General features: G+C 45.2%; 1 protein-coding gene across 1 annotated transcript in view; it reads left to right on the top strand.

The window, feature by feature from the left end:
- The first annotated feature begins 9678 nt into the window (after window positions 1-9678).
- LCOR (ligand dependent nuclear receptor corepressor) overlaps window positions 9679-27449 on the top strand; it is a 55615-nt gene continuing 37844 nt past the window's right edge. Inside the window, exon 1 of the mRNA XM_065746554.1 lies at window positions 9679-9775. Coding sequence (XP_065602626.1) covers window positions 9679-9775 — 97 coding nt within the window. The remainder of the gene's footprint in view (window positions 9776-27449) is intronic.

Below are 27449 nucleotides of genomic sequence, written 5' to 3'. Positions count from 1 at the left end.
AGGGGTTTGGCATCCGGGAGTGGGGTGGGGTGAGTACAGTTGGGAGTGGGGTGAGGCACTGGGGCAGGCTCCCATTCTGCCTTTCTGTGAACTTTGCCCAGGGGAGAATTTGAGGAGGTGAATGCATGCAGGGGGGGTCAATAGGGAATGCAGCTGTCCAGAGCCCTTGGCTGGGCCTCTGCACCCTGCTCAGTGAGGGGCTCTGTGGGCAAATCCAAACGTGCATAGCAGGGCCTTATGTGCTGGGGGCCAGGAAGGAGTTGGCCCCCATAATTTCTCGGCATGCAGGCAGCCCCACGAGCACAGCATCACCCTACATGCACACCCCTGGGCTGCATGTGGTCCCTGCTCCTGTGGCTGAGGGAAAGCAGCGGGTGTGAAAGCGTTTCTGTTGCCAAAAGAATTAACACCCTGCTGTTGTGCCCTATAAATCTTTCAAGTGCTGGAGGCTGGCTTTATCCCCCTGCGTTGCAGTTTAATGGTTTCCGTTCTCAATAACCCAGCCCTGTGTTCTGAGGTTATTGATTTAAAGTCTGTTGTGGAGGCTGTGAGAGCTGCAGAAAGGTGCTTTCCTGCCGCCCAGCTGGTGGGTGGTGAAGGCTCCCCAGACAAGGTTATTTGGGGCCTCAGCTTTCCAAGGACTAAGTACCCACATCACTATGGGATAGGGGAGCTTGATAGGACCTGTGATGCTCAGCCTGGAAGCACACAGACACCAACCACGATGTGCAGTAGCACACATTGTCTTCACTGGTTCTTTCCTCTGGGCTTCCAGACCTTGGGGTTCAGGTTGATCCCACTCCTCTGAGATCTCAGAGGTCCCCTGAGAACTGGGAAGGATGCTCATCCTGTTCTAGGGCTCCAGCATCTCTGCCCTCCTACACTGCTCACCCCAAATCCCTGCCTGGCTCTGGTGGATAGCCAGGGGTTGTGTGTGTGCTTGAAATTGTGCAGGTGAGAGGTTCATTTCCACGCTCCCTCATATAGCTGCTTTGAAGACACCCCATGTCCTTGTGCTCACATTGGGATGGCCTCGGAGGACTGTCACATAAGTGACTGTGGGTAAGGATGGAATGAGTGTATTATAGGTGCCTTTAAACTGAATGCCTGTTCCAGACACTATCCAGGCACTGCCAATGCTTTCTGAATCCTTCGATAGATAAGTCTGCAGCTGTGATGTCCCAGGAAGCAAGGGGCCATCAGGTCTGCAGTCTGGTGGTAGCAAGGGATTTGTGAGAAAAATGGTATAGGATGGAAGAAATAGTCCTGAAATTGGAGAAGTGTTAAAGAAGAAAAAAAGGAAATCTCTCAAAAAAATGTAACCTTTTTTTTTTGTTGTTGTTGTTCTTTTTTATCAGTCCAGGAAAATTCCCTCCTGACCCTAATCTGGCAGTAGTGCTAAGCCCCATCTGAGCATTCTGGGAGGGTAACACTGGGAGCACCCGGGCATGAGGTCCTGTGCTGGTCTCCAGTGCTTCAGGAGGAAATCTCAGCACTCTTAGAAGCTAGTTAAGAGGGAAATGATTGTTTCTTTGTTTTCACACTGACCAGCAGAAGCCTGGAGGCCTGGGGCTGAAGCAGCACCTCTTTCAGAGCACCTGGCAGCCAGGAGCCACAGCCTGGGCTGCATGCCCATCAGCTGGTGCTGGTCTGTCTCTATCCAGACGGTCCTTGTGTGCAGTGAAGCTCATCCTTCCTGGATGCAGAGCTGCAAGGATATTCTGGAAGAAGTCTCCCGGTGCCTCACGCAACGGCGATAATGTTTCTGTCTGCTAAAAATAACTTGCCTGATGCATCTGAGCATCATGCCATTCCTTTTTCACAGAAGAACCACAGTACTGTTTCGTGTTCATCCTTCAGTGCAGCCAGGTCTTTTTAATCCTTCGGTGTTTCCATTTCTTTAGTTTCTAGCAAACATCCTTCCTCTTTGCTGTTTGGCTGAGTATTGCTCCCTGTGACCCCACTGAGTGATGGTAAAACCTATTGCTGGGCTCTGACTGTGGCTGGTTCCCTTCCCTGGTGCTCTCCTTGCGGTACTGGATGCCTGCTCCTCCCCACAGGGCTCCCGGGGCAACCTCACTGCTCTCTAAAACCACAGCTGAAATAATGTTGTGTTTCACTTCGTGATAAATCAATAAGGAAATTTGCCTTCTCTTTTGTCAAATACCTGAGCCCTGCCATTCTGGTGCTGTTTATTGCCTGGTATTCACTGGGAAATTAAGGGCTCCCATAATTGCACAATTTCTGCTCTGTATTCTTCTTGTAGCCTTAGAGACAGCAACAGCATACGTTTATGGCTGTACCTGGTGTGCAGCCAGCCCCAGAACACCCAGCCAGGGCCCTTTTGCTGCTCTTTCTCAGGACACAGCCACACCACAATGTCTCTCGTTTACCCTGAGAAGATGCTGCTTAGGTGACAACTGAGCCACAGGCTGCTGGGACAAATGGGCTTAGCACTTCCTGGTGTAACTCTAGGGAGACCCACAGCCCATGAGAAAATACCACGTGGGGTGAACAGAGCGTGGCTGGAATGATAGCTCAGGAGGTGAGCTGTAAGGTTGTGAAATTGTGATCTTATCAGTAGTGGGGACGGGCTGCGCTCCCAGGTGAGCGCTGGGAACTGCATCTTTAAACAGCTTATTTTTAGAGACAGGAAGCATGTGGAGAAGCAGCAGAAAACGCACTCGCTTTGTTACCTAGAGACAGCTGGGACTTGTCCTGAGGAAAGGAGCTCTCCACCAAGCACCTGGGGGCAAAGGGATTCCTGCATGACACCTGTTTGCTACAAGGCTGCACCGGCTTAAAAAAGCAAGGTTAGCAGCTCAGGACATGCAGCTTGGAGAGTGTGTTTGGCAGTGTGAGTCAGACACACTGACAAGCACAATGTCTTCAGCCCACCTCAGATCTCCTGAGGTGTGCACAGGATGCACACAGTGCTGTGCACTGAAGATATGTGGACCAGATGAGGTCTGTCTGTGGTACCTCAGGATGCAGCCTGGCACTAAGACATGAAGTGTGCACTTCCAGCACCCCTGGTTGTGTTTAGTGTAGGGTCAAAGCACTTGGTTGGTTAAAAATACATATTAAGTATATGGGGCAAGATCATAACCTCTGGGGGAAATGCATAGTAAATGCATGAGGAACTAGCTCAGACTGTGCTTGAGCTTCCACAGGCTCTGAGGCCTGGCTATAGGGCAGCCAGGCCCCTTTGGTCCATTTTTGCCAGTGGACAGGACCATGGTGCTGCTGACTATCTCGCGTGACTAAAGGGACCTGCAGGATGTGCCAGACCATGAACTATAGCTGCCACCAGGGAACAATGAATAAGTCAGTGTCCTTCAGATGCTGCTGGAGTCAAGGCTCCAAAAAAGGCAGTGCTATTCATGGCCTGGATCAAAGGAGTAGGTCAGAGCGGGACAGGATCTCCGGAGTGCCAGTAGCAACCGGGGGAAGGGGTGACAGCAGCCAGCATCACTTACTGCTATGGACAGCTGTTCCCTTAATCCCCATCTCTATCAATATCTCTAAACATCTCCATGCAGGAGCAAGGTCGCCGAAGCAGCAGGCTTGGTTCTGTCTTAGCTCACTCTCCCTCACACTGCTTTGGCTAGTGGCTAATTCCTAATTGTAGGCTCTGGTGAAGTTGCCTCTCTTGGCTGCCCTTCCTTCCAAGTTTGCAGTTGGGCCCTCTGTTCCCTGTAGACTTCCTCCTACTGCACAAAACATGTTTCCATTAGCAGTCATCTTGTTTTTAGCGAGCTGCTGTTCAAAAATGATTTTGGCTGGCCTGAATGTGTGGTAGATTTTTTTATTTAACTTGCCAGAATTTTGGGATTTTCTCTGCTTAAGCTTTGGCCGCAATGTACGCTTGTTGTACATTGAAGGATGTCTTTTTTACTTCAGAATGTCTTCTTCTCTCAGCTGTGCAACTGTGCCATATTTGGAGATTATTCTTCGTTAGCATATTGTGACTGGTGGCATATTTGATGCTTTAAACACAGGGTCTCGGTGTCACTCACAAGCATTTTGTCCTTTCATCAGCTACTTTAAAATTCTTTTTATTCCCTGAATTTTATTCTTGCTCCCTTCGGAGGGAGAATGCACCCATCTCCCTTTTTTTCAGTTGCATCGCACTGCGTAGTACTTTTGTTCTCTCTTTTTCCTCTCAGCAGTGATGAATTTGAGCACATTGTGTTTGCTATGACAGAGTTTCTGTTCACTCTCACATTTCTAACTCCTACTATGCACTACTCATGACTAACTCAAGAGTTCATTCTCTACATGGGTTCCTCTGAGAGGTCGTTCTGAGGACCATTCAGGGCTAAAAATACACTCTTTGCTTCATTCTTTGACATGGCACCCACCCAGTCTATCTGGGGGTACTTAATACCTCCCATTATGATCGTGTTTTCTCCACTGGCAAGTGCTTTAAGTCCTCCAACTGTTTTTCACTCTGCTGTCCTAATTGAGTGGTCAGTAGTATGTGCTCAGTATCTGACACATTTCAATGCACAGATTTCTCTGGCAGTTGGAACAAAATAAAGAGGCTTCCAGCTGAGAGACCTCCCTCATCTTTGGTGATGGAAGCAAGCATTTTACGATCGCTACGGGTTAAGATCAGCTCCCTGTGTACAAAAACATGCCACTTTTCATATGCATAGCTGTAATCCTTGACAGGTTGAGGGGTATGGTAATCATTACCTATTTTCCTCCATCTCTATTCAGAAGCTGGCTTTTAATTTGCTGGTTTTTTATTCTCAATGACCAAGGCTGGCTTAAGTAGCAGATTGCACACAGCATCAAATAATGCAGTGATTTCATATCTGGATTGCTTTGCAGTTCTTGGGTGCTGGACACAGCTCTAGCAATAACCTAAGGAGAAGGGTCGTTCTGACCCCATGCTTTGCTTTGCTAACAGTACTTGCAGAATCCTTCAGCTGCATCCAGCACAGAAAAATATTTAGTGTCTGATTTTGAGAGGATCTCTGTAAAAGAATGATTTTATCTACTACTGCCTTTTATTTTTTTTCTTTTTTTTTTTTTTCTTGTATTTAAACCCACCCTGAGACTTTTGGTGGTACAGCATCAGGCAGCCTCTGCTTCCGAAGGAACCACCTGGAGCAGCATTTGTTGCAGACAGCTGGGCGCTTCCAGCTCTGTTCTGGTTTCATTTGAATGTTCCCACATCTCCCTAGAAACAGTGTCAAGCTGACTTTGCTACATGTTATAAGTTCGGGAGAAAGCAGTTATAAGTGCATCTTGCTACATGTGCCCCTCCTTTTGTTACAAAGGTGACCTTTTCTTGCCTGACTGTTCAACCCTGCAGTCTGCCTGTTTCTCTAAAGGGGATAAACTCTGCGCACAAACCCCTGCCCACCTTCCAAATCTGTTCATTTTCATTTACAATTACTGATGGCACATTGTCTTGTGCATCAAAATCCATCCTAAACTCAACGGAGATCCCCTTTGCTTTCCACATAGCATTCTGTCCTTCTCCATGAGACTGTTACAACATGGGACAATAAACTCTGAAACAGGGATCTTGCTGCTCACTCCATCCTCACGGATGTGTGCACTCCATGGTAGTTTGCATGCACAACAGTGTAAATCACAATATTTCCCTTCTTACTTTCTGCGGACTGTGCTTTCCTCTCATCTGCCAGTTTCCTCCCATTTGCTACGCAGGATGTTAGGTTGCATCCACAGTGCAAAGCAAGGGCCACAACTTTTCTGGGATGGAATGACTTTTGGGAGTGAATTTTGCCACTTAGCAAACACTGATTGCCTTGACAAAGGTAAGTGTTCCTCCCCCATAGGCTTTCCAAGTTGCAGTGTTCTCCCTTTGGCCTGTTCTCAACCACAGCCTGCTCTATGATTACACCTTCCTTTCTATTTATTTTTTTGTTTGCTCTAGGGGAACTTTATTTAAGTGTGGGATAGATTGCACACGTTTGCGTGAGATCGTCCCTGGAATAGTGTTAGAACAAGCTTTGAGTCCTGGCTTGATTATTTTACCTCTGTAATCTCAAGTTTGCTGCAGGGAACTATCCTGTTGTGGCGAGAAAACTGAGAAGAGGGTATCTCTCTCTTGTTCCTATAAATCATTAAACAAAGGCAATATATTGGAGATAAGCCAAGTTCCTCGGAATAAGGCATGTTTCTGCTTAACCTTCAGTGAGGTCTCATTTGTTGCTCTACTTGACAAGGCGTAGCCTGCATTTGGTTCTGCTTGTCTGGGGGCTCCCCAGAGGACTCGGATGCTCGCTCTCAGTCAGAACCTCATAGTGTGTGGTTAGAAGCAGAGCTTGCCTGATGTGTTAAATAATATGCTTTGCTGATGACTTGCTGTGTGTTACAAACTTAAATTTGAATTATTATTATTTTTTTTTTCTTACTTTTGTTCCTACTTTGAGTCACTGTCTCCTGAGAGGCTCCTGCTGAGACTGTGGTGCCCACTGGGTTGTCCATTAAGGTAAGAGGATTGTTCAAGACTGCCTGCATAAGTCCCACTTCACTGCAGCTGGTCTGTTTTGCTCAGACACATGCTGTGCTGATGCTGTTCTCCATGCAGGATTGCTGCAAGCCGCACAGGAGCCAGACTCCTGCAAACCAGCAATTTGTACTCCAGCCCCTTCTCACATTTCTGCGTACTTAGACCAGAGAGGCAGGCCTTTTATAGGGGGGTCAAATCCTGTTTCCACTGAATTCCATAATCACAATGCTGTTTCATGGGGCCATTTTTTCCCCTCATTCTTCCTGGCCTCTGGTACCTCTGGGGCCGTAACAACACCAGGTGTGGTGCACATCTTGTGAGAAGACAAGTTTCTGCTCTAATGCCTTTTAGAGTATTTTCTGTTCCTATGGCAAAACGGATGTTGGAGAGACTTACTGTAGCATCTGCCTTGAAAGCTTTACCTCTGAGATGCCAGGCCCTGCTCGGTGTTAAGTGAAATTGTCTGCAGCTCATTAACATCAAAGCATTTTCTCCACTGGTCTGGGCAGCTCAGTAGTAACCAGCAGATGAACCAGAGAACAGCTACACTCTCTGCTAAACTTTGTCTGCAAACAATTAACATCAAAGGGGAGCCACCGTGAAACAGGGGGAAAACAATGCTCCTACTGCAGTGAGCCTCATGTCTGGTGGGGAGCAGGGGGAGGCCTGGGGCTTTGTGCTGAGGTGTGTGCAGGAGCAAGCAAAGGAGCGGCTGCTGGTGATATTGCCCACAAAGCTCTCCAGAGCTGTTTGGAGCATGATATAGGCTCTGGTGTATCAGACCCCAGCCAGCCCAGTTTCAGGATTAAGTCAGCTCTGCTGTCACCTCAGCGTGCTTGAGGCTGTTTTGCCACATTGTAATCGCTCTTGCAGACTTTCCTGAGGACGGTCCCACTGCGCTTCATGCCCTTCTCTAATTCTCTAACCTTCTGAGGTCTTGGCTAGTGATTCCTGAGCTGCTCCTCTTTCTAAGTAGACTTTGACCCTCTGTTTGCCTTTCCCCACAGGAAGTTTGTTGATTTAAGCCATTTTTTCAGGTTACCAGACCATTCCCTTGCTCCAGCTCTCTAGTTTGTTCCTTCCTCATCTTCCTCTCTGCTTTGGCAATGGATAAGAAAACCAGGCTGTTGGCATTTACCACACTAATAGTCTGTGATTAGCAGTGGGGAATAGGAGTAGTTCAAAAATTAATTAAACCTCTTTCTCACTTTCTGAATGCTTGACCACAGCTCTAAGCTCAAAAGCTTTTTGTCAAGGTGCTGTACCAACACAGAACAGAAACATGGGGCTATCTCAAAGAGATAAACATTGATCTGCAAAGAGAAGGTTGCAACCAACAATATCAACAAAAAGAACACCAAAATGGTGCCTCTTTAATAATAATAGCTGGGGTCAAGATTACAGATGATGCAACTACAGTGAGATGTGACTGGCCAGCACGTGCTTCCTTCCTGCCAGCTCTACCATGGGAGTGCTCACTGCCAGTCACAGGCAGGGCAGAGCACTGCAGGGCACAACTGAAACGATCATGAGTCAAAGTTGTAGGAGGTGACTTTCAGGTGCTCCTTGACAAAGTACTTTCTCCTGAAGGCAGGCACGCTTTGGGAAAAGTGTATGCAGTTCTGTTCACGCTTGCTCAAGGGAAATATCTTTGAAACCAGTTGATACGCTGACAGACTTCTAATAACATCTAGGCAAGAGCCAGATCATTACAGAACTGCAGAAATTTGTCTTGTCCATCCTAGAAAAAGGAGGGTATGTGGAGGCTATGTACAGAATGTTGTTAATGTAGAGCAGGGGAGAAAAGCTGCTGAGAAGACAACTCCAGTATTGTTCAGATGTGAGTGGCCACTTGGGACAGGGAAACATGGGGCAGCCTCCAGAAAGGACTTGGCAGGAGCAGGATGCCAAACTTGCTTTGATGGGAAATTCATCAGTTTAAGACCAGCATTGTATGGTCTGCACCTGGGCCATCTCTGTCAGAACAGGAATATGATCTAAGGGTGGAAGAAACAAGCAGACGGTGACAGCTTGATGGCCATGGCCATGTTGCCACTACCATGAACAGCAGCCACTGAATCTCAGGCCCTGATGACCAGACTTAACCAGATGTACACTGTGAGGATGAGGGGCTCCAAACAGTTCTGTACCCCTCCAGAGCAGGCCTGGACACAAGTTGAATGTTTTTCCTGCAATGAATTAGAAACCATCTCCTAAACTTGTGTATAAAAGTCCAGATACTAATCTGCTCTTTTGCCATTATTTAGCTCCAAACAGCTTTGTCCTTTCCTCAGAATTTATCTTCTTTCCCCACTTGAGCTGGTGGAACACTCATATTTTGTATTTGCTTTCTCTCTGCTGGACAAGCCAAGCTGAGCTGTCCTGGTTTCCTTTTGTAAGGCAGGCTCCTACCTACACGCACCATGAGCCCAGAGCTCTGTAGTAGGATGGGCAGCAAATCCCAGATGCGATTGCTCCTGTATGGGGCACAAGCACTTCTCTGTCTCCACAGAAAGCATCACCTCTGGCACATCCTGCTTCCACATTTGCGTGCCGCCAGCACTGACCCCTCTGCTTTCCCAGCTCCCTAATTGGGTGCAGCTTGGCAAGGTCAGGGAGGGAGGGTAATGACTCTGGTGGCTGGGGTGGGTGACAGGAGGTCGTGACTCCTGGGTTTCATCTCTGGCCTTGCTGCTTACCCAACTATATTTCTACTTGACTGCAGAGGAAGAAGGCCGTCTGCTGAAAAGCTGCGGCTACAAATCCCTCTCGCCTGCTTTACTAATGGAACACAAGGCGAGGTGTTTCCTCCCACGTGGAAGAAGGGTGGGCAGCAGCAGCTGGTCCTGGCTATCAGGACGTCCCCGCCACGGCGGGCACCGCTCGGCGCCGTGACCCGCAGCGCGGCCGGGACGGACGGACGGACGGAGAGAACGGCGCCCCACAGCGGCGCCCCCGACGCGCGGGCAGGTGGCGGGCGTGGAAGGCCGCGCGGGCGAACGCGCATGCGCGCGGCGGGAAGGGGCCGGCGGCGGGGCGGGGCGGCGCATGCGCGGCGCGGCGGGGCGGGCGCCGAGGGCGGGTGGGCGTGTCGCGGCGCGGCGCGCGGCCCTTCCTTCCCGTCCCTGCCCCCCTGGCCGTGCCCGCCGCCGCCCCCACCCCCACCCCCGCCCGCCGCCCAGAAGATGGCGAGCCCGTGCGGGCGGCAGCAGTGCTCCATCGAGAGGCGCGGCGTCCGCCACCAGCTCGATTCGTGGCGACACAAGCTCATTCACTGTGTAGGTGAGGGACGGGCGGCGCGGCGGGGAGGCCGGGTCGGGCCCCGCGGCGGCGGCGAAGGAGAGAGAAGAAGAGGAGGGAGCGGCGGGGCCTGCGGGCCCTCCCCCCCTCCCCGCTCGGCGGGCCGCCGTGGGGCGAGCGGCGCCGGGCCGGGCCCCGCCCTTTGGCGGGAGGGAGCCGCCCGGGGGTCCTGCCCTTTTGTGCGGCCCCTGTCAGCGCCGCAACCGCTCCTCCCCGCCCGGCCCGGCCGCGGCCCCTTCAAACTTGTTGACGGGCGGGCCGGGCCGCGCCCGCCGCCGGGGAGCGGCCGCTGTCATTGCCCCGCCGTGGGGCGAGGCGGGGGAAGGGGGGGGCGGAAAGTTGCGGGTGGGCGCGGGGAGCCGCGGCGGAGGGCTGTGTGATTGCTTTCCTCCTCCTTTTGATTCATTTATTTATTTATTTTTCTTTTTATTTTTTTAATTGTTTTTAATTTATTTTTTTCTCCCCCCTCTTATATTTTTATCCTTCTCACCAGGTGCAAACCTTCGTCTTATTTTTTAAATATGCAGGCATGGCCCTAAGCTGGCGGTGGCCGCTCGGCATAGGTCATCTGTAACAACATTGGCAGATTTCACTTTGGTTCCTGGCGTGCAGTTAAACCTCTTATTGTCAGTCAGCCTCGCATCCTGGTTCACGATCAGGGATTTAAAACACCGTTTTTGGTTACACCCGGAGCTGTGCCCGCTGTTGTGTGGGCTGTAGGCTTCACATGTACCTTAGTTCGTGTATGTAGACCTGTGTGTTAGGTGCTTGTTAACTCCAGATTAATCAAAGCAATTAGCTTGCTTGGAGGATGAAGCAATCCAAGGGCAATCCATTGCTAAGAAACAGCCTCCTTACCTGAAGGTGCTGGGTTCTCCTTCCAACTGCTTATTGATGTTTCTAGACTCGGTTTAGAGGGGTTTATTTTGATTCGAGCCGGTAACTTTGTCCTGTTAGGTATATTTTGTTGGCTTACCTCTCTGCCTGAGCTGGATTGGTTTTACTTGTGTCTCCTTTTCTCATCTCCTCTTACCTTGCTGCTGGGATCACCTGTTCTCATCCTTTCTCAGCTCCCTGCTTGCAGTGTGCCATCTCATCTTCCCCTCTGTCCTGCTGCTTTGTGCTTGGGGCTGGGAACCTGCAGTGCTGCTGTCCTGCAGATCAGAACCTAAACAGAGAGCTCTGAGAAGGAAAGGGGGGAAAGAATGCTTTCACCCCAATGCTAGAACCCCAACAGTAGCTCTGAAGTGCAAGAATTGTCTGTTCATTATGTTGCTATTTGGGAAAATCTGTGTAGCCGAAGAAGTTGGTCATCTACAGACCCAAAGAAAACACGTTATTAAAGTTCTTAGCAGCCCTAGGTGTTAAAACTTACTATCAGTACACCCCCCCCATCATTCAAACACACCCTGTTGCACTTCCTCATTTAAATCACCCAGAGGAGCTGCTTTCTCCTTTATCCCTTCCCTGCACTTAAATTTGATATACATGTGTCTCCCCGAAGGATTTTGCTCTGAAAGTTGCTCTGTGTGCACTTAAATAAAAGGTGCTGCAGACACTGCTAAGCACAAAGTTGCTTGGGTTTTTTGTTTTTGTTGTTTGTTTTTTGGAGATAGAGTAAGTACAAAAACATTTTTAATAAAATAAAGTCCAAAGTTTAACAGTGCTGTGTGACTTTTATCTTGATGGCACTGTGTCATAAATAGTTTCAGCCTCAAATTGATCAGCTTTATGAGGTCTTGGGACCTGCCCTATTCCTAGTATGAATCTTGCATAAATTGTTTGGTTGTGTAAGTGTGTTAATTGTAACCTGTTTTTGTTTTGGATTACTTTTTCTTTGGAATTACTGTATGTTTATCGTACTAACCTGGGATATCCAGGTGGAATTGCACTGTTACCTTAACTGCTTGCTCCAAATCTCTGTCACTGTAAGTGGGTTTGGACAGTGTTCCTTGAGGCTTATGAACTTATGCGTGATGTGTTTGGTTTTTTTGCTGTGGTCATTTTTGGAAGCCTTAAGAATTTTTCCCTGAGGGGGAGAAAAAAGAAAGATAAATACGGGGAGGTAAAGAACCTTAGAATTCTTCTTGTTCCTTCACAAATACCAATTGCTATTGAGCTCTGAAAGTGAATCTGAGATGTGTGGGGTTCTTTGGGTTAGCAGCGTTCCCTGAGAAGTTATTTTCCTAGCACGCAGCATTGTTGTCAGAAAACATGAGGCCTGTGGTTTGAACTAGTGCATTTGGCAATTAAAAAATGGCTTCAGCAATTCACTTTTACCTCTTGTTTCTGTAACAGGCTGCCCTGCTGGGCTGGGGCTTCGTGACAGGTTGTCAAGCTAAAGTTGTGCTCCCAAGAGGAGAGGAAACACAGGAGGACTGAAGAACAGCCCTTACCCACAGTGAGCCAATTCAGGGGGTGTGTGCTAGCAGAAATCACCATCTTCTGGGGGAAATAAAGTAATGTGCCAGTGTATTGTCCTGAACTGACTCACTGTGGGCCAAGTGTGTACCAGTGCTACCGTGAGGATGAGGGTGAGAATGCATGGTGGATGGAGGGGAGAGGAGTGAGAGCATATAAGGAGAGATGCAGATCACCTAGAACTGTCACGTGGTTGTGCCTGTATGGTTTTGGTGGGAGCTGCTCTTCCTTGAGCCTCTATTCCTCAGCGTGCATTTTGAGTCCCCATTTTACTTTCTCACAGGGGATAAGGTGGCTGATGGGGTACGTGTCAATGGAGAAGGGGTTTCTCAGCTTGTTGTGCAGTGCACTGGGCTGTTGAAGCACACTGTAGATAGGTGAGCCCTCTTAGTATTTTGATTCTAGAGACACGATAGACCAGATGATATCTGTTTGATGCTGACATACCTGTTCTCTGGACCAACCCAAGTGCTAGTGCCTTTCTCAGTGGCCAGAAGCAGATACCTAGATGTGGATGTACACTGAGCCATTTTTTTTATGTGTGTCTGTTTCTCTCCCAGCCTCCAGTCACTTGCTGTACGTGCACTTGCTGAACTGGAAATGGTTAGTGAGATGACATTGCTAAGGAGCTGAGAGTTTGATGGCAGAGAGAACCACAGATCCCTGAAAACCTCCTAGAAGCTTTTAGGCAGGCAGTAATGGCATTGCAGTGCTGTGTGGTTACTAGAGGGATAGTTTCAGGTATTCACATGCATTTCTACTAGCTGGTGATGCTTGGCCCTTTGTTAAATATTAGCTGTACTCCTAGAGACGCCCTGACTGAATTACAGCTTGTGCTGGGGGTAGGGAGAAAGGGAATGTGCTAGTTCTCTTTAGCTATGATTCTAGTTTGCGTAACAAAATGATCTAAAAGGAAAACCTGCAATATCTGTTTTAGGTTTCCAACCATCTTGAACTCTGTCAGTGTTTCAGTACTTCATCTTATTTTGACAGCTTACGAGTAAAATCAGCTGAACAATTTCCATTTAGTTATTTATTTCAAACAGTTGCTGCCTGTGACATCCTGCAACCCAAGTACCTGAGCGGTGTCTGTTCCTGGATAGTGATTTGTTCAGTAGTAGTAGTAGTCTTCCAGGGCTTAGGGCAAAAGTGTGGACTCTGTGGAGGAAATATGATATATCAGGAAGTATTAGAAGTTAATATTAATCAAGTGAAGGTGCATAACGGAATAATTCTGAAATCTTTATTGGCTTTCCTTATCTTGATGATTATGTGGGTTAGTTCCAGCCAGTATTATAGCTGATAGAAACTGGCTGCAGCTTCCAAAATACGGAACAGTTAGCCCCATTATCTCACTGGTTTAGAAGTAGTCTTGAAGCTCCAGGTCTTTAGCATAGTTCTGGTTCAAAGGGCAGGCTGTATTTCTTTGATCCAAAATAAGAAGGTTGTTATAACCCTGATGGTGATGGGAAATAGCAATAAAAAGAAGTTAGCAGAAATTGGGCTGAAGTAAAAGTTTAAATATAGAGCTGATCTACGCTGGTATCTGTCTCCATGCCCACAGCAAATGTGCTAGTGGTGCTGTTTGCCTAATTTCAACCTGCATGTAGTGTCGATGCAGCTTGTGGTAATTTGTATTAATATAAATCTGTTGTACAGAAACTTGACTGTGTAGTAGCTAAAAGCTTGTTTAAGAAGATCTGCTCTGTGCGTGGTTCTTGCCTGTTTGCAGTAGAATGCAGGGATGGAGAATCACTCTTTTATGACCGTTATGCCAGGAAAAAAATTGAGGCAGCTGTCATTTAAAAATAAAAATCTTTAGTTCTGAGGAATGAAACTTACAGCTTGATATTTAGCTTTACTTTAAATGTTCAGGGAAGGATGGTATGCATCTGAGAAGGTGAACTGCGGGGGAGGAATCTAGATCTGTTTCAGATATCACTTCTGATTCTCCACAAATCACTTAAAATTTACCCTCTGTTTTCTTTTCCTGTCTGTAAATGGAGCATAACTTCTGCCCTGGTCGTGGCAGTACCACCAACCAAAAGGATACTCAGGGAATCTTGACAGACCCTTTGTGTTATGCCATCTCGCGTTCTGCTTGCTGCCAGATGAGATTTTGGACAAGGCCAAATGACTGGGTTTGTTTGGCATTTTAATGAAAATCTGTTTTCATTTGTACAAAGTAGTAACTATCATTTCAAGGTGGGAGGTTTCCTTCTTGAGGCACGGACATCCTGCAAGAAGTATGTTGGTTTTTTTGCTTAATTTTTAACTAAGAACTTGTGACACTCAGCCTATTCACTTTTAATAGATGTTCTCAAAATGAATTACAGTAATTACAACAGAAAATTGTCCAAATGCATCTAGATGAAATCTTTGTAGAATTTGCATACAGACCTCCCCCCTGCACATGTACATGCATCCTGCTGATAGCAGCATTTAAGAAGAGTCCCTGTAGGACTGTTTAAATTCTTTGAGCCCCTTTGGATAGTTTGTGTCATATACCAATATAAACTCAAATAGTATTGTGTACAGAAGTATAACAACTGCACTTTCATTAAGGATGATAATAATAATCTACATAATCTACATTTGTTTGCTGAGTTGTCTAAATCCTTATCACGCAGCACTTAAATGCCTTAATGCTCTGCCATCTTAGGCTGTCTTACATCCAGACAAGTTTTGTATGCAATTTTTGTCTGAGTACTTGTGCTCTTTTGTTGCTAGTGAAACATAGCAAAGAGAATACTCCCTAAAAGTCTGTTTCGGTAAAGCTTTAGGAAAGTGGGCGTGTTGTAGGGTCAGAGGGAGGTGGCCATCTCATGCTGATGGGGGTAGAAATGACACTGCTACGTATTTCATGTGGGGCTTAACAGTCTTCTACCTCTCCCTCCTGTGCATGCATATTCTCACTGTTAAAGAGTATGAAGCTTTGGTTCTAGAAGGTTACCTGGATGGACACCTTAATTCTCTGAGAAACACAAGGCTTCCAGGGTTGCCTGAGGTTAGACAAGTTGGTCTGGCCCAATCTAGGCTCTACCTCTTGCCGTGGCAGTGCTCACTGTCACTGAACAGAAGGCTCTGCAGAGCCAGCAATCTTCTGGTGCTGCTGGGTGACCTGAATCATCTTGCTTGGGAGTGAGGTGAGCACCGAGCTCATATGAAGCACTGTATGGAATTGCATCCACAGGGTGAAGGGGAGGGAGGACACTGACTGCACCTGGCTGGGAAGCAGTTGATTTTATTTTATTTTTTGTGCCATGACATCTCAGGGGATGGAGAGGCAGAGAGTGGTGTGTGATACCAGTTAAGCAGCCCAAACCCATGTATAAGTCTTAAGTTGTCTTTTATTGAGTAGGTGCTAATTTCTATATGCATTGTGTTCCCTTGCATGAAGCACTTTTCCTGGCTCTGTGTCTGTCTTCAAAGCTCTATGTCTCATACTGTGCTCGCTCTCTAATAATGAACTGTGGGCTTTGCTTTCCCAGCCATGCTGGCTGCTCTCATCCAGTACTACCATTAATAAGTTAGGGCTTTCCACTGTTTCTCCCCAGGGTCTCTGCAGGTTTTTGGGGATCCTTAGAGTTCTTCCTGATCAATCCATGTGGCCTCAGCTCCCTCTGGGAAATGTGAGAGCTTCAGCTCCTTTCTTTTTCTCTTGAAGAAAGTTGTAATATTTTTTCTTGTTGTCATTGTATGGCTTTTGTTTTTGTTCATCTTCAGAGCATTTATCTCTTCCCTCAGATTGTATTTGTCTTCCATGCTGTGTGGCAGTGGCATGTGCTCTTTTATGGCGAGTTGACAGAAACTCAGCTCTCAAAGCTGAGTAGGAGATTTAAGTAACGTGTCAACGCTGCCTGCCCATTGAGATGAAGTGGAGGTTATGGTGTTTCAGCATTCCTGCAGGACATCACTTCCTATGTAAAGTTGCTATTAGATGATGTCTCCATTTAATGTTTCCACTTCCGTTAAAAAGAAGAGAAAAGATAGGATTCCTGCTGCATTTTCTAGAAGCGACTGCAAAGTGGCTGTGCAGGGAGGACTTGCAGAGAGACAAAGGATGCTCCTTATGCCCTGAGGACCATGATATTTTATGGAAGGGAGAAGGGGGAGAAAAGAGGACTGGACAAGAGCCTAGTATTCATTAACAAAGGAAGCTTTCAGAAGCTGAATCCAGCAGTGTGGAAAGATAGCAGAGGCCACCAGGCAATCTCTTAACTCTTGAGTTGAGTTTACTAATGAAAAATTTCCTGGTTCTCTTTGAACTTTCTTTTCTACACAGTGAAACATCTTTTTTACTACATAGTGAGCATATTTCAATATCTAGCTGGAGAATTGTGCAGGTCAGTCTGCCTGCAGTGACCTTCCTCCCACCTCAGCTGCTGTTGGAGTTGGGTGGTAGTGGTCGTATTTCGGAAGTGGAGTAACTGGCAGTAAGAAGAGGAACGAGTAATCAAGCTGCAGCGTTGTTCACTTCTCGATTTCTTTTTTTCTTTGGTTGCATTAACAAAAGGATGTGAAAGTTTCACCCCACAGCCTGCAGTTCACCACAGTACTCCTTCCACAGCACTGACACTCTTTGTGTCATGGTGTTGGATTTGGTCACGCACAGCAGCTTGCTGTTTGGCTTCCACTGGAACATAGGCAGCACCTAACTACGTTACCTGTGTAACACAATCCCAGATCAGCCTCCTGCCTTGCAAGGACAGACTAGTCCTGCAGCTGTTCAACTTTCCATAGCAGTTCTTGTGCAAAAAAAACCTCTTGTGTACTCTTAATGAACCAGCAGCCGTTTGGGTCGGTTTTGTCGTGGGGTAGCCTCGGATCAATGAGAGCAAGCTGCTTGAGCACCTCAACCAGGATCTCTCCTGACCAGAAGAGCCCCCTTTTGGCTTGTGTTTTGCAGACTTGCACTTCTTAAGAAATATGTGTTGCAGTTCAGAAAATGGATTGTGATTAGGCCTTACCAGCTCTGTTTAAATGCTCCCACACTTGCTTGGTTTTTTTGCCTTATTCCGGATGCATCCATTTGTTTGTTCACTTTTTTATCCTATTCACGATCAAGCGGAAAGTCAGCAAGGACTATTGCAAACGTTGTCTCAAGTTTGGTTGCCTTCTGAGTTAGGTTTTGTAATAGTGGCAGAAGTGATGAAAACTGCTTTCTTGGTGGTCCCTTATCGTGGCCTCTTGAAGCATTTCTGAAAACGTGCAATCAGATGGTTTGAGTGGAGAACAAGTTTTGCAGAGGTGAGTACGTAATAACTTCCATTTTACTCTGCAAAACCAAGAGAATAGAAGTGCATGGAAGTCATTTTACTTTCTGACATAAGGAAACCTAAAATCAATCTTCATAAAGCAGTGGTTCCATTTACTTCCTGTAGAAAAGGCGGAGCTTATCTACTTCATCTCTTGCTTTCCATTTAGTATTTTAAGGTGATGAGTAGAATTCAAATGTACGTGCGAATGGTGCTGTAATATCTCTTGGGATTTCTCAGCCTTTTGTTTGTCTTTTTGAATTAAAGAAGGGCCCTCTGCCTGACTTCACGTCCAAAACAGACAGTGAGAGAAACTTCCTTTAAAAGAAGCATCTACGGTTTTCTTTTGCTTGTAGTTTCTCAGTCTAATTGATCTCACTGCTATGTAAGGAAAGTGCCCTTTGCTGGTTGTAAATGTTGTTTGGAAAAGTTGTTTTCCTCTTCAGCAGAGGTGGAATGTTTCACTGACCTCGGTGGTTATCATTCATCTGCATTCACCTGTAGCTTAGACAAAATTATAAGTAGTATAGTACAGGCATTGGTGTTTCTTACTAAATGCTTATGTAGCACCTGCAGTCTTTTTTCCTTATAATTCCCTGCCCTCATTGTCATCCTGTGCTTTCATACAGTCATAAAACACATCTTCTGGTGCTATACGTTAATATGTTATGAGGACCTAGTTCTTGTATCTTACAGGAATATTTTTGTAAGCTCTTCACAAAATGTGTGCCCTCTGCAGCTTTTCTGGAGTGATGTGTGCTGATCTGGGCGACTTCTGTGCTCTGTTGAGGCAGGCCTTGCTGAGGTCCTTTGGGTATGCACGCTTCACTTTGGCAGGAATGCTGTGTTTATCTCTTGAACAAGCCTAAACTGTCGAGAGAACTTTTGTTTTGCCAGGACACTCTGAAGTCAGTGATTTTCAGCCTGGAGCTGGCAAGAAGCAACTGTGGAAAAACAATCCTATTGCCAGTCGTGTAAGTTGTGTGGGGTCTTCGTGTATTTCAGGAGCCCACGGTTAAGAGATTTACTGCTCTAAATGATTTGTAAACAAAGGCTGCTTTCTTTTCCAAAGTAGCTGTAGATGTTGGAGTATGATATGATATTTAGTTATCTGTTAGATTAGGACTGAAGTTTCTTTCCTTTCTGTTCTCATACCTAACTATTTTGAAGTCAATTTTATCCAAAAATGGATATCGCTAAGGAGGTTCATCCTGGAAAACTTCAGCTTGAAAGCTAACTTCTGGAAAAAGGCTAGGATTAAGTAGGTCTATTAAAGTGCTACACTGCCTGTAATCAAGACTTCTGCATTTTTCTCCTTCCAAGAGCTGTGTTGAGAAGGCCAAAATCCTGCTACAGAATCTGAAGATTTCATTACAACTCCTCCCTGGTGTGGCTGTGGATGGAATGTTGAACGCATGGGCTCCTGTGTATGCTGATGTAGTGTCAGTGCCATGTGTTGATGGATACTCAGAAACAAAAGATAAACTGCCTCTTTCTGGTCTCAAGAAGGGCAATTCATTTACTGTAGTGGGTAAAGGCTGTTAGAAACACGGTAAGGACTGTAAGCCATTTGGTAATCCTCAAGCATGTCGGGCACCGAAGCCTGAGCAGCACTCATCCTGTCCACTCTATTTTCTGGATCCATAACTGAGCTCACAGACTGAGTGCAATAACAGTACAAAATTGAATGTGGAGTTCAGAGGTTACTCCGTTCAACAAGTTACTCAGTTTCAAATTAGATTAAAAATTGACTTCATAAGTTAAAGACGTTGCAGAACAGTAGTCCACCCTGCCATGGAGGCTCCTTGCCTCTAACAAACAGATCGGTTCTTGTTCCTAAATCATCTGTTTGCCTGTGACTAATCTTGAATACATATCTTCCGGCTGCTTGTACTTTGAACTGAATTCTGTGCTTCCAAATGTGAAGAGCACATAGGGCTTGCAGTTTTTTCTACCCCAGGTAGCCCAGGGGCTCCTGTGTTAGGAAATGCATTATGCAGCCTGCGTATAGTGGGTGACATAGGGAAGGCATGCAGGGAGAAGTCGATCACAGCTTTGTTGGTCTATCCTTACTGGCATGCTGGTGAACTTTAACAGCTAAATGCACTTGTGATGACACCTCCCAAACTTCAGAAAGTAAGCAGTTATATTTGGAAACTTTTCATTTGGATTTTTCGGCACTGAAACGACTAAACCTACTTAACAAAAAGTCTTTGTGAAAATGTTAGCACCCAAGAAACCAGCCTCTCCTTTCATGGTCGCAGACTTTTCAGCATCCTAACCTTACAACCTGCTCGAGGTCCTCTCCTTTCTCCCTTTCATCCAGTACTGAAACTTGGAGGGCTTTGCTTCTTCTGTAAGGGAAGAAGAGAAATAGTTCTTTCATACTTAGTCTCAGGGAAGAGGCAAGTGATTTTCCTGGTCTCATCTTTAAAGCAGTCAGGTCTTAGCTCTCAGCATGCCGTGGTGCTGCCTGGAAGGGTTTTTACGGTTCTGTTTAAGCAGCACATGGAGCTAATTGCAGAGCTGCTTTCTGCTGGCAGACTTATGGGTTTAAGAGCGTTGAATTTTCAGCGTAGTCGTGAGATTCTGTTGTTGGTGGCAAAGCTTTCTTTTAAAAATAATTCTTGCTCTGAACACTGTGATTTGCTGCCCCTTGGTTTTGCCCATGCAGTCGTTCCTGGCTCTGTTTGTAAACTGGATCTGAAGTGCCCCTGAGATGCCAGCCCTCCCTTTGCAGAGACTGCAGGAGGACATGGGCACCTGCTGCATCTTGGTTGGTGAGTGAGCTGTCCTGTACAGGGATCCTTTCCTGGAGGCAGGAACAATCTTACTGCTGGCAGTCTGTGCCCAGCACAGCGTTAGGAGTGAAAGCAGATTTGGTTGATCTTGGGCACGTGATCTTTCTCTTCGAGTGGCCTCACTGAAGTCATAAGCTTGCTCTAACTTTTGGAAATACCATGCAGAATGCTTGTCTGCAGCCTTTGGATCTCCTTGGTGATGCATTTTCTTACTCGAGTGGCTCCTCCCTGTTAGCTTGGTGTGAGGGGAGGTGGATGAGACAGCTCTGAGATAACAGACATTGGAGCCTTGGGGTATCCCTGGAGTCTTTCTTCTAGAAACCAGTGACGGAAAGTGAAGAGTTCTCTAAAACTAGGTCTCATTTGGCATAAGTAATGGTCAAGCTTCACAAAGAGTGCTTTTAGAAGATGAGATGATAAATGTTAATAGCTGTGTAATTACTTAGCTGGTTTGGATCCACTGAAGAAGGGCGAAGGTGCATCTGAGACAAAATCAGAAGTTTTTCTTGCTCCACTTCTGGAGTAAGTGGGCTGTGAGTACCATGCTAAATGATATGGTTAGTTGGGCTGGGAGGTTTGTCTGTGAAATCCAGACACGAGAAAGAAAGAGGTCAGTCAGACATGTACAAAACAGTGCATGTTTCAGTGGTAGTGGTTTTAGATAAGTACCTGCTGTCCTCCTGTGAGTGATAAAGAGGCATGCTCTTCTGAACCCTTTGCTAAGTCAAGTTCTAGCAGGGAGAGGCTGCTGAGGGAAGGAAGGCAGGTGCTGTGGTTTGTGCTAGGTTGTTGTTTGGTTTATCTTAAAAACCTAATAGAAATTATCTGGAAAAAGCTATTCTAAAGCCTTATTGTCTTCAGTTCATGAGTTAAGGTTAGGACAACATAGAGCTGCAACAGAAATCCTTTATTTTTGGAAAAACTGCATCAGAAAATGGTCCTCAAGAATACTTGATAGAACACAGTGCTGGCTTTTGAGCTGGAAGCTGTTCTTTTTCCAAACTAAACATAATGGGGTTTTTTTTGTTTGTTTTTTGAAACTGGATTACGTTACCGCAATAAAAAGAGCTCTGGAGACAGATTCCTGAGAAGGAACTAAATCTTTCTCTCTGAAAAATCTCTGTTTCAGTGGAAAATATCAAAATGCATTGGGCATCAAGCTTAGGATGCATCGACTTGAATCAGTATCTGCAGAAGATGCTACAAGGAAAATTCAGTGCCCTTTTTTCTTTTAAGGGGGAGGGGTGTGTCTCAGTCACCTTACACTGAAGCCACTGTAATAATGCGTTTCAGCATGGCTTTGAGGGGACTGCAAGCCCACCTGCAGCCCTTGCTCAACTGTGAATATGTGTTGCATTCATATTAGGTACAGGTTTGGGTAGTAAACTGGGTGCTGATTTCTGACAAGTAACAATTTTTGTTACTTAACATTAGTGAACGGTGTGGGAAGTTACAGATGCATAATTTTGACCAATAAAAAAAGTCCTTTAGGAAAAGTTTTTGTCCAATGGTGGGAAAACAGAAAACATGCAGCTGATGTGTAACAGAAGCAAGTTTTCACCTAACAGCCATCTGTGGTACTGATCCCTGAACCACGTTGTCATGTTGCCTTGCAAATGCAAGATGAGTGAGCATCTAGGGGGTAGAAGAGGATGAGTGGGATCAACCTTGTCAGCGGAGAGTTGGGTTTATCGTGGATTAAAGTGGCAGGTAATCGGTAATAGTAGCTTTGTGACATTGAAGACATTGCAGAGTTCCTCATAGCGGTCGCCTTCAGTTAGCAGTGGTCTATCTTCTGGTAACTTTAGATAAGTGAGCTGTGGAATTTTGAGTAGTCTTACCCTGCTTTTCGTGGTTAACTTCCACAGTGTATTTTGTACACATATACTTTGCTGCTGTTGAGTTTTTTCCCCTTTCTTGAAGGACTTGAGTTGGATAAGGCTTGTTTTGTACCCGATGCTGCCTAGCCGAGTGAATATTCCTCAAATTGCAGTGTGTCTCCAGTGAGTAGATAAATCTTCAATCCAGTGTGTTTATTTTATTGACATTAATAGAAAATCATAAACTGGTGCTATAATGAAGACGTTAGAATCATCATTACCTGTTGGCAACAAAAAGTAGCTTCCAGAGATCAAACCAGCTGAATCTCACTGTCTTTGTATCCTCTTGTAGGGATCTATATGAATTTCTTGATTCTGTTTCCTACAGAATAATGGTAATCTTCACTCTAACCCAAAAGTAGAATAATTAACATACATTTCCATGTTCATGTTAGTTTAATCCCTTAAGCTAAGGGTTTAGTTTACCTGTTTGAAGACCTGCACTTTAAGCCTTTATGGAAATAAGAGCAATCGTGGACTTTTTTCTTTATGATACAAGTTGGAGAGATGGGCTAGTGTACATCCTAACCCCAGGATGTAGGAGCCAGGCAGGCCTGGGGACTGGGCTTTTTGGCTGGTCAGCCAGTCACGGTGCACATTCACCATGGCTCCTGATTTAGAGATCTTTGTGTTTACACAATATTCAGAGTTGAATGAACAAAAAACCGGCAGGTATAGCTAAGCACAGTTCAGCATGTGTACTGAACTAATCTGCTACGATGTGTCAGCTGGCAACCCTTACACAACATTCAGGAGAGTGTGCTGGGGTTAAGAGCTGTTCCCTAATTGTGACTTTGCCTGTTCAGCAGCTGGCCCTGTTGTCTTCTGTTGGAGTTTGTGATCCTGCAGGCATCTGAGCCTGGACTGCTCACCTGGTCTCAGCAGCACCCTGCAAGATCTCTTGCAGTGTGTGCTGTGATCAGCTTCAGCTCCTTTCTTTTCTCATAGGCATTGATTCTCCTGTACCTTCACTGTAATATGCACATCCCATGCTTTTCATGTGAAACCAGAGGCTTCACTAGAAATTGCCTCCATGAGTTTTATCTCATGTTGACGCTGATTCTTCAGAAGGGGTGACCAAAAGGTACTTAGCCCATGTCTCTAAGTGCAAAAAGGAAAAGATCGATTTCTCATGTCCAAAGTCTTGCATCTTCATAAAACGCATTGAGTTCTTCCATGAGATGATGTTGTTCTCAGCTCTGACCTGCTCCTCTACTTTAAAATGGTGCAGTACCATTACATTTTGTGTGGTGCTTGTGCACAGCTTGTTGGAATCTCCATTGAAATATGGAAGAATGAGCCCTATTATGGAAATAGGGAAGAGTGGTAAGGACCGTTTCTTTGTTCTTGCCATCGCACTGCAAGCTGAAGCTGTTGGATGTCATACATAGCATGACTTAGCTCAGAAATTATTTAGTTTAGCAGTTGTCTGGAGGAGGCAGGAGGGAAAGCCTTCAGTCTCCTGTTTGGATGTGATGATGGTGTGCAAACTGAAGCACAAGTCACCGTGCTGGAGCTTATCCTAAAATGCAGCAGGATGATAGGCAGAAATATGGCTTCTATTGAAAGGAGGTTTCTGTTCTTTTGTGGTGTTTTCTGTTTCTTTTCCTTCTTTTCCCCTTTTGATCTGCGGATTGCCCTGGGTATAAAGCACTGGGTTCTTCACTGAAACCTCGTTACTGAGGGTAACAGGTCCTGCAAAATTACTCTATTCTGTTTATTTAGGAATGAAGTAGAATCAATGTTTCATAGTTTGTGCCTGGAAGCCTTCCTGAAGAGCAAAGGCTTGACAGCCCTCAGAGATGCACACCGGTTACTTAACCTGCTGCGTTTGAACTTAGGTGCAGGGGAGAGGGAAGGATCTTGTAGGCTGTGAACAGGAGGAAGAGCAGACTCTGCCTTTAGCTTGACCCTACAGCAGACATCTGCTGCCATGGGTGAGTAGAAATCCTTGTTCTCAGAAAAGCAACTTGAAGGCAAAAGTGAAGGGTAAAAAGGTTTTAATTCTCTTCTTGTGAGCGGTTGAACTAGCTGTTTAGGTTTCTTTGCTCGGGGACCACATGAATAAATCTGAACAATACAAGGTTGAGTTGCACCTGTAAAAATGGATTCATTTTGTTAGCTTCCTCCTGTTTCTGCACAAAGCCTCACGCAGCAGAAGTACTGGAAAAACCTGCTGCGTAGGCTTATGCTAACCGTATGTTAACTTTGCTTAAAAAAAAATTAAACCCTACCTCCTGCAGAACTTGATTTGCCATTGAGAAGAGCTTTCCACTTGCTGGGAGTGAAGGGGAATTTTTCAGTCCCTGGCAATTGTGCGAGGAAATGGCTATTGTTACCCACTCAAAAGACTGTAGAAAGAACTTTAATTTCTCTGCTGTTTGATGCTTCTGCAACTCCAGACTGTTTTTCATTGCAAATATTCGGCTGACTGTCCGCTGTTGCTGCTTCTAGGTTTCTTTCATTTCACTCTTTCTCCCTGTATCCCCCATATTTCTTCTCCATTGAGTGTTTGAAGTTATTTTTCATGAGATTTTTGTTTCAAAACTAACTTTATTTTCTCTTCAGGGCACTGATGTATTCACTAATGTTTGCAACATCTCCGAACGTAGTATCCTCTGTGAATTAACTAACATGCTGTTTACCCTTTCTTCCAGATCCAGTTTCTGATCCTACTTCCACATTTGGGAGTATGCAAGGGACAAACGCATCTCTTTGCGTAGCTTGACTGGATATCCCGAGACTAGGATGTTAGTATATTTAAACCATTTTTTGCATTAAAATGTTGCCAGTATCTTAATTGCACATAGATTATTATTATTATTTTTTAATGTAATTAGCTTTATTGGCGTTATGCATATTCAGAAGCCTGCTGGTAGGAACAGTTTTTCCGCAGTCTGACTGCTGCTTATTGATGACTTCAAAATGGGTGCAGGAGAAGGGAAAAAATTCCTGGTTGCTTTTTAAATGAGCCAGCTTTATTTAGTGCTACAGCTCTAGCGTTCATTCTTGAAAATCTTGGCTCTTTGTCTAATAAGATTAACTGTAGGTTAATCCAGGAACATATACAATCTTTAGACTGTGTTGGAGATATTTATGAAAGACTGCTTCAGACTTCTGAATGAATGGATACAAGCCTAGGAGAGATTTTGAAATACTTGAAATAGTCAAATATCTGTAGAAATACCTGCATCAAGTAACTGTAAGATTTTGCACACTGGATTTCTGCATATATATAAATTAATCCTCATATTGCAGGTTACCTAACTCTGGAACTTGTAAGGAAACAGTTATCTGGTAGGGTAAAACCCTACTCTGAGCTGTTTGTTGCAGAACTGATAGTACAGCTTCCTTTAAAATGTATTCTGCGATTGTGTAGTTATTGTGAGAGGAGAGATTGCATGTTTTCTGTTATATAAGCAATTATCTGGTGATAATTATCAGCTCAATGATTAAGAAGTCAGCATTAAACTAGTGTGCTATTTTTAAAATATGTATTTTTGACTTGATCGCTTCTTGGAATGTCTCGGATTCAAGTATGACCACTTTAATGGAATGATTTATTGAAGCACTACTGTAAGCAACTATTTAAACGACTGAAGTGAACAGGATGCTGATGGCAGTGTTCACTGTGTAGCTGTGGATTCTGCAGGCTCCTCTGCAGCCTTTGTTTTCCAACGTGCTTCTGTTCTTGTCCCCTTGTAAAAGAAGGAACCTCTCTCTCTTTGTGTGCTTTCGAATTTCTTTTGTGAAAGCTCTTACCAATATTTTTGGCTACCGCACTGAATTAATTGGTTACAGTTTGTGTTTTCACTTCTACTATCCAGCTTTGTGTGTGGATAATAAATTTGGGTGAGACTGCAGTTCTTCCTTGGCTTAGCTACTTCTGGCAGATGTTCTCTGAAGACCACGTGCTTGAGATGTGCAGTGTTTTGCAACACTTTGGTGCATTGAGTTTCAGTGGTTCGTTCCTTCACTCACCCTTCTGGTGCTACTCCAGTGGTTATATGGGAAAGCAAATTTGTTGTGATCACTTTCAAGTTTTCAAGGGAGCTCAAGGTTCGTTAAGTCTTATTGATTATTTTAATTTCATAAAATCTGGAGCACAGTGTGCTCTAGCTGGCTAATATTCCTTGAGCATGGAGATGTTTCTGGTGTCAAAGAACACTTAAAAATCATTGCCTGTAGAGAAATAACCTGCAGAGGATAGAAGGTATGAAACTGATTGGTAGCAGCAAGTAGGCTACGTGCATTAAGTTGTTATCTTTGCTTCTTGTGCATGCTGTCTCTGGCAATTCCTCGTTCATTCTTCATGTTGTATTTGTTCATTAGGTGTGTATGATACTCTTTAATAATATGTAATAAAATGATATGTAAATAATTCTGGAGGGAAGAATGCCCTTCAGGGAAGATAGATGCAAAGTGTCACAGGCATGAGGTTACTTTGTAGCTTTGAATACCTGAGTGCCACTGGGACTTGAAATCGTTTAGAACCAGGTGATTCAGGTGTAAGTGGCAGCAGTTCGTACCCAATTCCTGCGCTGCTTATACAGTTGTCCTTCTGGCAACTCCTAGGCAGGGATTAGGAAATCCATTTATGGGATTCTTTTCTGAAAGGATTGTCCAGAAGTTACCAAATAAATAAGTAAATAAATGCTGCTTTGGATACAGTAGAAGCGGATGGTGACCCTGATCTGAAGAGCTGATGCTTTTCTAATGAAGCAGAAACTGCAAAGTGCTCCTGTTGTTTCTTCATACAGAGGTTGTTGCAGATATTTTGGTCTCCATTGAATTCAGAAGCACAACGTGTAGTATACCAACCTTTAGAAGTGTTGTTTGTGTATTACCTGGAGAGTTAAATTCAGATTTTAAACAGATAACTTGTGATAGGCAGCTTCTTAGAAGGCTGAACGTTCACCTGGTTCCTCTTCACTATCTTACCACCAAAGAGTCACTTGAAGATCTGCAGAACATCCTGAGCTGTGCCTTCATTCTTTGAACAGACCTGAAGCAGTAACTGATCTCCTAAGGCTTCTTTCTGTTGAGATTCCAGCTGCAAAATCAAAACAAGGCCTGCTGTTTAGGAAGGCTGACCGCACGTATATCTTAGTAGCAGTTTGATGTTCTTGAATATAAACCCCCTAATGTGGTTAACTGTGGGTATATTGGAGAGTCTGCTGTAGTTCAGTGACACTGAGGAACTTAGTGTGCAGAAGCTCAGTGGTACTGCTGTCTTCTCTCAGGTTCAGATTGCAAACGTTGCTTCCAAGTGACAAACTTCAGCTAGAAGGAAAAT

The sequence above is a fragment of the Cyrtonyx montezumae genome, unplaced genomic scaffold (genome assembly GCF_038088225.1).
Source record: "Cyrtonyx montezumae isolate F1298 unplaced genomic scaffold, pur_monq_1.0 scaffold_4, whole genome shotgun sequence".
Taxonomy (NCBI): domain Eukaryota; kingdom Metazoa; phylum Chordata; class Aves; order Galliformes; family Odontophoridae; genus Cyrtonyx; species Cyrtonyx montezumae.
The sequence above is the reverse complement of the archived record's forward strand: the minus strand, read 5'-3'. Positions and strand labels throughout refer to the sequence as shown.